The sequence below is a fragment of the Anser anser genome, assembly GCF_964211835.1.
Source record: "Anser anser genome assembly, chromosome: 4".
Lineage (NCBI taxonomy): Eukaryota > Metazoa > Chordata > Aves > Anseriformes > Anatidae > Anser > Anser anser.
The window spans coordinates 24,695,279-24,707,741 of record NC_139724.1 but is presented as its reverse complement, the minus strand read 5'-3'; the positions used below and the strand labels follow the sequence as shown (position 1 = coordinate 24,707,741).

General features: G+C 34.1%; 1 protein-coding gene across 7 annotated transcripts in view; it reads right to left on the bottom strand.

Annotated features, from left to right (window-relative positions):
* Nucleotides 1–10,101: 10,101 nt before the first annotated feature.
* Nucleotides 10,102–12,463, bottom strand: part of GPM6A (glycoprotein M6A) — a 177,250-nt gene continuing 174,888 nt past the window's right edge. For all 7 annotated transcript variants that reach the window (XM_083835362.1, XM_083835363.1, XM_083835364.1 and 4 more), the window contains one exon: nt 10,102–12,368. In XM_083835362.1, coding sequence (XP_083691488.1) covers nt 12,216–12,368 — 153 coding nt within the window. In that variant the 3' untranslated portion in view covers nt 10,102–12,215. The remainder of the gene's footprint in view (nt 12,369–12,463) is intronic.

Genomic DNA, 12,463 nt, shown 5'->3' with positions numbered 1-12,463 from the left:
GTTCTGGCCTTTAGGCTTCGTTAGAAAACCTTAAAAATACAGCCCCATCATATTTGCTGGAAGAATGTATGCCTGAGTCTGCAGGAAGGTGAAATACAACTTTTGAGAGGGAAAACAGCTCCAGGCGTATCGCTAAGATATTACCTCTGATATTTAGGATTTGTGTGCAAAAGGAAGCAAACAGTATAGCAGACCTGGTTCTGACATGCAGGCAGATGATGGGATAATGTGCTGTATATCAAACTCCGTCTAGATGGAGAGAGGAGACCTGTGTCCCAAGTTTTCTTGGTTACTGGGCTTGTGTTCTAGTTAAACTAGCTTGAATACTTAAGGTTGTGTGCTTCTTGGCTTAGGCTGGGCTTATTATAAGAAAATACCTAACATCAGAAAAAAAAAAAAAGAAAAAAAAAAAGAAAAAAAAATTATTACTGCTGGCTCTCTAGTTTTTGATCAAGCATTTAGTTTCCAAATAACTCTCCTACATCTGGAAAAATCTGAAGTATTAGAATGCTTAAACACCTAAATTTAGGTGTTTGTATATAAGCAAAATTTTAAGATCTCATTATAGCCAGTTAGATCTTAGGCTCGACACAGCATCTAAACATATATACATGAGATGATGCCTTAGGATATGCATAGGACTGGCAGTTGTCTCAATAGATTTGGCACAAGACCTGCAGAAAGCTTATGCCTTTCTGCACTGGCAACTGGAGGCCAAGTGGGATATCCTGGAACTCCTCAATAAATACCTATGGTTAGGCAACTGACTGGAGTAATATCAATAGCTGATGGAACTTGCAGTGTTACAGCTGTCAAACTCCTGGGCATTATCTTTCACTGTTCTGAACTGTTTAATAGACTCCACATGATAGATGGGAACTTAGGAACTAAATAGAGCACATCCAGACCCCCATGCATAAGGATATATGTAGTCGTCATATCGTGGATCTGAATCCCACTCTTATCTCACTTAATTGCAATATATTTGAATAATTTCAAACAATATTTTTGTTCTAGCCTAGAAGTTTCTTCTTGGAAGTAACTATTCACTGTTAAACTGAACTAAGCGAAAGCTAAGAAAATTGCATGTTTGGCAAGACATTCAGCTAAATTATTTATTTTATTTCCAAAGGTTTTGCTCCTTTTTCCAAAATGTTATTCTGATAATGACTTAATTTCTGAATAGCTTCCCATTACTTGAAAATAACATAGCTTAACTGAATTCATGTTTGTTGTTGTGTTTTTTTTTAATATTTTTCTTGATATTAAATTTAATTAAAATTTTCCATTTCAGTCACTAAGTATGCCTTTACAAAGGTACCAGACCATGAAGGGTTAAGGTTCTCATCTGCCCTAAAGAGCAACCCTTTATTAATAACCCTTAATTATTATTTTGTCCATATTTGTAATATTCATAACCACTAATTAAAATTTTATTACTTCATATCTGTACTTTAATCATCTGTTAAGGGGAAATGTTCTATCAAGAATAGTGTTATATGTGCAACGTATGTACACGCTGTTCCTCTGGCTGGGATCCTGTGAGAGCTGGAAGAGCCACAGATGGGTTTGCCTTTGTTGTCTTGCCAAGGAGCCCAGACTGGAGGGCTGAGCCAGAGACAGCAGCAGCAAGGCTGGCTCTACAGACTTTCCTATGCTGAGAAGCCAGAGCCAAAGCACTGGGGATCAAAAGATGTAAGAGTCAATTACCTAAATCTAGTAACTTAGTGTCATTGCGCATGTTTTAGCATATCTGATACCCTTCACAGGGCTAGCAGATGGAAGACATATTCTGTCTGAAACCCTATCTAGAGTGGCAGCTGAAGACCAGGAGAGAGAGCCTAAGGCATCCAAAATGACCATAGGCATCATCTGGTCTAGTCCCCTTAACGTTTAAGGTTCTAGTTCTAACACAACTTGTTTTTGAACAACCAATTGACTAGCTAGCTGTCAAGGTAACATGTAATTAACTTCCATGTCTATGAAGGTAACACCACTTACTGCAACTCTTATGAAGCAGAGTTTTCTCATGGGATCTCACAATCCCATCACTTGTGAGCCAACTACACCCACCACTGCTTCAAGTGAATCTAGATTTGTGATTGTTGTTTTAATGCCAAATAGGGTTAGATAAAATAGTGGATGGTGCCACACATTAATTTAAATTAAATGTATGTTTATTCCAGAAAGTGATAAAAGATTTTTTCAAAAGCTAGCATCCTTGTTTCCCATCAGGTAATGTAAGTAATCATCATAAATACTATTTTTTTATAAATTTTACCTGAAATATTTAGAAAAAAAAACTTATATAAATTAATGGGTTTTTTTTGATTCAGATAATTCCCCTGCAACAATAATTATTAACAATTGCTATTTTTCAAGTAGGTGGCAAAAACTGCTAAAAATAAAAAAATGCTTTCAGAATAATAAGAAATGACAAGAAGTGAAGTTCACCACTGAAGTTCTTTTATTATTCATTGCCTGAAAATTTACCGATTATGACTAAGATTTAAGGATAATTCTACCTATATACTTATAGAAAGAAAGAGTGTTTTGACACTTTTAAGGTGTGTTACAGAATATTTTCCAAATATACAGAACTAGAAAAGGAACAGATTAGAATAATCTAGTGAAAGTCATTATTTCAAGTCATACTCTGAAAGTGATTTCAACCAAACACAGCTTTCTGATTTAGGTGTTTTCTTCCACCAGATGTCAGTATTTTACAAATTTTATTGAGATTTAACAGTCTCCCATTCAGCCTCCTCATTATCATTAAAAGTTGCAAAATAATACCTTGCATGGATAATCTCCTTGTGCTGCATTTTTTGTTTGTTTGTTTGTTTTTTCTGTAAATCATATGTAAATTTAGTAAGGAATAAGCATGAAAACCAAAGACTTTACCTACAATAGTGTCTTTTATTGCTTTTACTGGAACACTCATCTGTCATAAGGACAAAAAAAAATATGAATTCCATCATATTTTTACTGCTTTTAGGGAATTAATTGATGGCTATTTAATTTACATCAAACAGAGTGGTCATCAAGAGAGAAACTGCCTGAATCTTATAGGAAGGTTGTTTAAACAGCATATTGTTCCACAGACCAGCCGCACCAAACACTGACATGTAGCTCAGAACAGACTTGTCTAGAATTGTCTGTCTAAACTACGTCTAGAATTTCTGTACCACCAATGTACTTTTACTTGATTGCATCCACTTTTGTGTAAATCAAATAATTTAGGTGAAAGATTCGCTTTGAACTTCAGACACCTTCTGAAAATTGTAATGCTTTAAAAGGAAATGGTAAGCACATTTAGTTAGATTTCTCAGTCAGAACAAATTCCATGAAAGAAATAGACCTGAGACTCTTGATTTTTCAAAAATTCATGTAGAAAAAAAATCTATTTCAAAAATAATCAAAAATGGTTTTAAATGATCAGAAATTTCAGTATTAAACAAGTAGAATCCCACTGAAAAAGTCTCCCTACAACCCAGAATAAATTAAATCAGAACTGCAGATGTCAAAATGAAGAAAAACATAAAATAAGGGAAGATACCTTCTTGCAGGAAAATGAGATTTCTGACACCAGATTTTCAAGGCAATGTAGTCTTTTATTCTGGTTGACCATGGTCTTTGCTTCATAATGGAGAAGAATAATCTCCAAAACATTTAAACATACAAAATGAATTGTAACATGAGGTTATGTATTTTTTGTGGGTTTAAACAGATTTGTTTTCACTCATAAGACCCTCTATAATTTATTTATTTTTTTCTTATTTTTTAAGAAAGGGCATGACTACAAAGAGTGGAAGATTGTGGAGTTAACCTCCTGGGAAAATCTGTACTGCTGAGTTTAAAAATAATTTTACTGCAACTTTTTTTATTTGCACACAGTCTCAAGTTCTGGACCATAAACAATCAAATTGTCTGCATGTCTATTCATAAATACCTGTTCCACAGATCTGGCCCATATCCTAGTCCAGGAGCTGAGTGGATTTTTTTTATCAAGAACTAAACCCAGTAAAGAGATTAATACAGATAATAACCTCTCCATGAAACACAAAGAAACCTTAGGTAAGAGGAGATGACTTTCACAAAATTTGATGGCTCCTTCAATGAACATGGTTCTCTATTCTATTTTAATGAAAGAAAACACAAATGGATGTATGAATCTGTGTATTTATTGTTAAAATGCAAAAATATCACTTCCTACACAATTTATCAAAACATTAAAATGTGTCATTTCTGAATACTATTATCCAGTTCTGTATTTTAAACAAGGAGATTTTCTTCCTTTTTTTTTCTTTTTAGATAAACATTTTTCTGAGATAAAACAATGAATATCTACTACTATTCACTTAATTGTATCATATATTTATATATCATATATATATATCATATATATATATCACATATATCATATATTCACTCAATTGTATCATATATCACTATATTGTATCTTATATCTTGTGGTATAAACTCACATTGTTACTTTCAAATAGTTTTTTTTTTTCATGAAAAAAAAGCCTTGTTGTTTTGATTATCAGTTGCTTTGTCCCAGTGTAACTCCCCACCCAGTTTTGTGAAAATATTCTATTTTCAAATCAAACTAAATCATGCCTAATAATGACCTAATAATGTTAGAAAGAAAAGCAACAATAAATCTTCAGTATTGTTTGAAAATTATTGCATAGCACAGATTTACGTAGTATCTAAGGTTTCCCTATTTCCCCCCTTCCTGACTTTCCCATGTTTTTACCTTAAGAATACTGAAGGACAATAGAAATTGCTTTAAGAGGCTCAGCTTTTTCTCCCTAGTTAACAGCTTCCCCATAGCATTCACAGGTTAACAACCTTACCATACTGAGCATATTCCCCAAATCTAAACAGTCAGGATGAGAATATTCAAGAAGAAATATGATGAATGATTATGTCAGGGTCTTAACTGGGCACAGCTTCACATTTGCTCAGTCGGGTAACATCAGTCCTGATACCATTCTCAGGCACCTGGAGCAGACCTTACTTGCACAAATGACAGTGGCAGACAGGCACAACAATGGTTTGCCTGGGGACAGTGATGGGTTTGTGAAGGCGCTACCAGGAAAAGGATTGGACGCAAGTAAGCATGAAGTTCCAGCACCCAGGGTTACCCCCCAGAGACTGTAAGGGAAGGGGAAGAACAGCATTTAGCTGGTTAAATTAAGACAGAAAAAAAATCTGCTCATACACATACACACATTAAATTCTGGGAGAAATCCTAAGTACGGTTATGCTTAACATAACTGTCAGGTGGTTTGGAAGAGCTAAAGGGAAAAAAAAATTTAGAAAAAAAAAAATGAAGGATGAAGGTCTAGAGGCCTGCTATTAGCAGAAATCAAATCGAGCTGAATAGACCCATAAAGAGCCAAAGCTGCTATTATTTTTATGGATAATCATATCATTTGCACAAATATCTGATGATTATAATAGAGTAAATGTTATTTTTAACAAGAAAAAAAGTTCACCTTATCACTGAATTTCCTATGGCAATAGAAACGGTGGGTCTTCAGTGATGAAATTGGTTGCTGTTCACCACCCATAACACAAAGAGATCAAGAATGATAAAGATAAGATAAATTCAAACTAGGAACTAGGAAAAGAGAACCACATTACCCAAAAGACTGAGAAGTACAAAACCACCATCCTTGTAAAACAGAAATGAACAAATACACCTTCTGAGAGGGATGGATGTGTCCATGCAGCTGCAGCATTAACCATACTCAACGATGAATATAGAAATTGAAGTCCAAAAATGACCTTCCTCCCGTTTAAGAACTGTCTTATTTATTACCTGTTAACTTTCTCTCTCTTTTTTTTTTTTTTTTTTTTTACATATATGAGAACTTTCCTATGGCTAATTAATCTTAAAATACTTTTGACAAGAAACCATGTTGTTTAAATGTTGTTTAAAAATGATGTTTAAATAAATTGGAAATTAATCAGACTGTTGATATCCACATGGTTGCTGACACCTTCAAGGAACTCCAATAGGTTTGTTAATAGACTTCAATTTATAAAAAAACATACTGTGTTTTCTCAGGTGCATTTGATTTATTCAGGTACCCATTAATTTTTGGTACCCATTAATTAATTTTTACCCATTTTTGCTGTAGTTTTGAAAAAAAAAAATCTGATAACTGACCACTGGTTAATTGCATATTAAAAAAAAAAAAAAAGTTTTATCAGACCATGTACTGTGTATCTATGTAAATGATACGAAAATGTAATCACTTAACTTTTAACTATTACATTGCAAAAATCCTAGTATTTGTTTTTCAGCAAATGATATAAAAAACAGACTTCCCAGACTGCTGACCCTGAAATTCTGACTTTATTCATTTCTGTTCATAAAATGGACCCTTGCCACAGTGGGACCAGGATTATGTCTGTGTAGTAGTAGCCCTCTTCTGCATCATCCACTGATCTGCTTTAAATGACATAAGCTCTACCTGCTTGTTCCATGCTGCTGCACGTGTAACACATCTGCTATGCCATCACATTATTCATGCTGGGAAGGGAAACCAAGAGCACATGGCCACACCACCAGCTTCTTGGTCCTACTGTGACAGTTAAAGGCAACTTGCAGCTACAGGTTTCTCTCAGCCATCTGTTCTTTTAAGGATAAATATGTCTTGGAACTGCCCAAAATTAAGATTTTCCAGGCATTATATGCCATTTGTACCTTGTCAGAAGCTCTCAGTACTCCTTGAAACCTATAAGGTATACCTACTTTTGAGGCACAGGTCCTGTGACAGGTTATTAGTTGGCTGCTAAGGCTACTTTAGATGGAAAATCTTACTACTCTTTTTCTCTATCTTCATCCCTTCATCGTTGTCCAGCCATGTGACATAACACTCACTTGTTAGACTTTTTTTAGACTTGTTAGTCTTTTTTTTTTTTTTTGTAGTATGATTGGGACCTAGTGGCAAAATATCAGTTGTTGCTCTGTTATTGCTATATCTGTGGCAGCTGCTGCAAAAAGAGCTTTTCTTTGTCATCACCTCACCACTTCTAGAGGAGATACACCTACTCCCAGGTTATCCCTTCCAACCAGGGAAATTTCAGCAACACTGATTCAGATCAGAATCGCCAATTCAAACACCAACCAAGATTGTCTTTCCTGGGCCTCACATATATCTGGCCTGATATCTTGACATGAGAGGAAGGAGTCCACAACAGCTTGTACAATGTGGGCAGAACAATTTTCTCAGAACAAATTTCTCCTTGCAGAGTAGCTTCAACATTCCTGGCTAATGGTCAAACTATTGCAAGCCAAAGACGATCCACTTCTCTACCAATCACCAACCAATCACCACCAGCAGGTATCACTTACCTGTTGCCATCATTACTAATAACTGTTAAATCCAGGAATAACCCTCTGAAGCGTTGGAATCCTCTGCAGATATCTGAAAGAATAAGAAACTATAGTTGATAACCTCAGAATTCAGAAACTGTTGGAGTTCCTCCCTTCTAAAGAATGCAAGTCAGAAAAAGTCAGAAAGAGCTGATAAATATATTAAGTGCTGACCTCTTCAATTGATAATCTACCCAGAATGTTGGAAGTGCCAAAAGGGGATATCACCTGGAGACATAAATCAGTTTGCCACCTAAATAGTGTTTATTTGCAGCATTTCTGTGCAACCCATTAGAAATAAAATGCTGCTTATAGCTAAGAGTGAGCTTGCATAAACAACACCTCTCCTCTCCTGGGATGGAATGTATTATAGTCTGCTCTTTTATGGCTTAGTTGAATTGTGATGTGGTCTCTTCAGAAAACCAGCTATATTAATAGTTGTGGTAATTCAGAAATTAATTTGACAAATGCATTGGAACTTAACAATGAACAGAACTATATAAACATTTGTCATTGATTATTATAGCAGGTACATCACAGAAATGTTCTGTCCTAAAATCTACCATACCAACTGTAGATGAATGCCACCATGGGTAGGTTCAACAAATACTTTTGATCAATATCTGAAGTCAAATTATTTTCCCTTAAGACCTATCTAAATGAAGTTATTAATTTAACCCTATTACATTTTTAATTTATTAATTAATCCATTTTAGTAGTTTAAGAAATTATCTGGAATATGGTCAGCTGTGTTACATTGAAATCTATGGGATAAGACTAGAGTTGTTTTTTGTTTTTTTTTTTTGTTTGTTTCTTTTAGCTTTTTTTTTAGAGGGGGTGGGGAGTCATTCACCATTTCTACTTTTGCTAACATGAAATTAGCAAATTTCAGTGTCTCTTGTTTTTAACTATATAGACAAACTACATGATACATTGACTTTAGGTGTAAGGCCGGCTTAAAAATCACCCTTCTCTCCATGCCTGTTGTGGACATTCATCCCCACATTTGCAGTGAATTTCACCATTGCCAAAATCATGCTGATGTAGATTTCTGTGGCTTTGCTGAAAACAGAAGCACTGATATGATCCTGTTGATATATAAAATACCTTGGGAAGGGAAGGGAAGGGAAGGGAAGGGAAGGGAAGGGAAGGGAAGGGAAGGGAAGGGAAGGGAAGGGAAGGGAAGGGAAGTTGATAGGGATAGAGATAAACAGTTGGGAAGGTTTTGTAACTCAAGCAGTTTTTGCATCTATTTTTTAACAAGCTATTAGCACTATTGATTACCCATCAGTAGTGCTAATAATCAATAGTGCTAGTATGTTAATAATTGATTAGCAATGGTGCTAATAACACTAATGGCAAACTATGAAGAAAATAAGAAACTGAGGACCTAGGGTTGGGAAATTCTTAAACTGGAGTCTTCATTGAAGTACATCCTTTTCTGCAGCAAATAAAAATAAAATAAATCAAATAAAATAATACTGTACCAAACATTTATCTACAATTGATTTTCTCATTTCTGAAAAGCACAACAGTCACAGTTTGACTAAGCACAGAAGTGTCTATAGAAATCAAGACCCATGAAACCTACCTCAAGATAAGTTAGCCTTGGCTGCCAGGAAGCAAAGAAGAGTCTGGAATGTACCAAATATGTGTATACTTTGAAGTGAACCAGTTATGACTGATGTGTTGTGTTATGGGAAGCTCTGCTGCTCCCTTGATCTGTGCTACTGATGAAAAATTGCTATTATGGAACACGCTCTCATCAAGAGCACAAAAAGAGCTGAATAACAGCTAGTTAAATGAGAAGTAAACACATTTGGGATTTATATCATAATTATTTTTCCTTGTTATCATGTTAATTGACACAGACACAGATAACATTTTCTTAACCATTTAAATTATGTTACATGCACGCAAGTAATGCAGAATTGTTGTCAAGGTTTTAAAGTATTAGTTACTGTAACTTCCAGGTACCAATATCGTCAGTAGTCTTCATGTTGATGCCAGACCAGCTTCTTGTAAGCTGTTCCAAATGAGACCTCAGTAATGCCAATCTTGTGCAGTTGTTCTCATGACTGACAGGTTAAAATTATAACAAGTATGTCCAGGCAAACTTGCTCTTCCTAGACTCTGGCATTCTGATCTTATATTATATATGTATATATTACTCTCTTATTCTTAGTATATATCATTTCTGATCCTAAATGTTCTTTAAGACATTTGAAGAAATTTACACATTAGGAATGGTCAGGAATTTTAATGAAGTACCCATATTACCTATAACTGAATTTCACATCATGGGAAAGCTGCATATTTTATTTTTACCTGTATGTGATTAGACAGAGGTACAGTCCAGAGAGAATTTAGAGTCATGAAAGGTATGAAAATATCACTCTTGGTTTTGGATTTTCTTTTATATCTTCCATTGAAATGATTTTTTTTTAATCATAAATTTGACAGAGACATGTTCAATAATACATGCAACATCTCCAGATTATTTTTTCTAATTTTATTTTTTGCTCTCATAATTTCTGCCAGAGGATCTATATCCTGCAACATCTGAAAGTGGACTGTACAAAAAATATACACAACTGAGAACATTGTTCCAGTAGCAAGGGCAACAGAAGGAACTGGCTTCTTCCACTTCTGGTTACAATGATTTGGTAAGTAAAGGCAAAGAAAAAATTACACAACACGAACAATTAATAAGTACACAAAGTACACAAGTGTCTTTATTACATTTTTGCTAGCACTTTGTTCTACATTTCAAAAACGCCACCATCAAGCTGTTGGCACATTTATGTACAAAACAGATTAATTGTAATGCCTGCTACAAAGCATTCTTTGTGAAAATACAAACTCTAATACCAGAGAAGAGCCAAAAGCATTAACATCATTACATGAGTTTAAAAGACATAGTTTTAAAAATCAGCACAAACATTTTAAGACACAAAACTGAAACACTACAATATAGAATCCAAAAGAGAGGTTCCTAATACTTTTTGCAGAACTGTAATACTGGTACTGCACATTATCAGAAAACTGTTGACCCCATAGGACAGCCTAAGTGTTAAAAAAAAATAATAAAAAGAAAATAAAAAGAAAAAAGAAAAAAAGATAAAATCAAAAACACAATCAAAAAAAAACAAAACAAAACAACCAAAAGAAAAAAAATCAATCAACTAATACTACTTATTGCATTATCATGCCACAAATAACTATAGTATTACCCTCTACTTACTACAAGAATTGTTAAAAATTACTGATGATGCATGACTAGTAATAGTACAAAGAAGAGTTTTACTCAAGAAATTTTATTAGAAATGCACTTACACTGAGAGAGAATTCACAATGGTCCAATAAGTGCACAAAACTACCTAAGATTTTTAACACTGACAAAAATGTCTTGTCAGGCTACTTCACTTTAAAAGACACTTTACAGCATTCTTGTAGCATTAGAAATAGGCAAATAAAATAAAATAAAATAAATCCACCAAATTTGGTCCACTAATACAGATTTTGTTTAAATAGGGGTTTTTGTTTCATTTTTGATACAGGTAATTCTTTCAAATTAAGATGACCTATCTTTCTGATACCATTTTCCTATCAAAATAAATGTTCAAATATATTACTACACTTTCAAATAATAAGCTCTGTAGTGGTCTTCTACCTTACTTTAACATAATACAGGTAAACAAATATGTGTAGGAAAGCTAGAAGCCAAGCTATAACATTTATGGAAGTATTCTTTAATATATCTTGTACAGTTCAGACAGGTGCAATCCATTTAAATTTTTAAAGCAGGTAAAAAGACTTCTGACTCCTACGGTCACTGTATTTTTGATATATTACTTTCATAAATGTAGCTAAGCAGTAATTTCTTACATCATCACATGAACAGCTCCAATTTAGCATAACCATCATTGAATTAATTAAAGAGAGATCATTCTGTAAAAAACTATGGATAACTATATCACTTAATTAACAACTGTCTATATACCATAACTCTTTAACAGGTAACCGTGGTATTGAATTCCTTCAAAAGGCAAGTGGCCATGCATTGTTAGCACCACGGGCTGCATGCTCACAATACAAACAGGAATTATCACCCATGGAACTTGGAACAAGAGAATATTCTTTAAAAACATCAATAACAATACAATGTTAACAAAGATAAGAAGCACTTTTTTTCTTTTTTTTTTTTTTCCTTTTTTTTTTTCCATTTTTTACCCACTATTACAAATTTAGAAATTGCACCTTTGATTGTTTAAAACTATCTTAGGACCTTCACTCAAGTTGATCAGGGTCCATCTGGCAAGATTTCCAAATATAAAGGAAAGTCATCAGTGTTTTCTTTATATATTGTACATCATGTACAATGGTCCCTTTGAAGTATACCTGTAGTTAAAGTAGTTATTGAACTCAAAACTAAAAAGTATAAAAAGCTATCTTTTTTTTCAAAAACATATAAGAAACAATGCAAAAGGTGTTATGCATAACACATACAAAGTGATTAAAAAAATCAAACACATATTTGTATTTGACAGTAGTTTAGTATCCTTCATCTAGCAGAACTAATTAGCTTAAAAGGATTCAGGAAAGGTTATTTAGGAGCTCTGTGGTAGAGAATGGTCACACAAAGTAAGAACTAATTAAGAAACCAAGTGCTAGACAACCAAGAATTGTATATGGGTGATATGTAAGTCACCCAAACTATCTTTTGTGAGAAGCACTTTCAATTGTTTTTAAAATGATTGGATGACCTTTAGTTAAACAACAAAGCATTCACATGTTAGAAAGTAAGAGAAGGATTCTTTTATGTGTAAGCATTGAGCCTCTCTTTAGAGCGAGTAGAATGAATATCATGAAGCTCTTGCTCTTCCTTTGACTTAATATCCTCATATTTTTGCATTCTGCAAGCATCTTTCACATAGGCCCAGTTGGCAGACAAGACCATGAGATAATGGACCTGTAAGAAAGGTAACATGGAGTTAGGCACCAACAGACCTAGTCAGAATACAGCATGTTCACGCTTCAAAAACCACAGGATCGAGTTTGGGATCT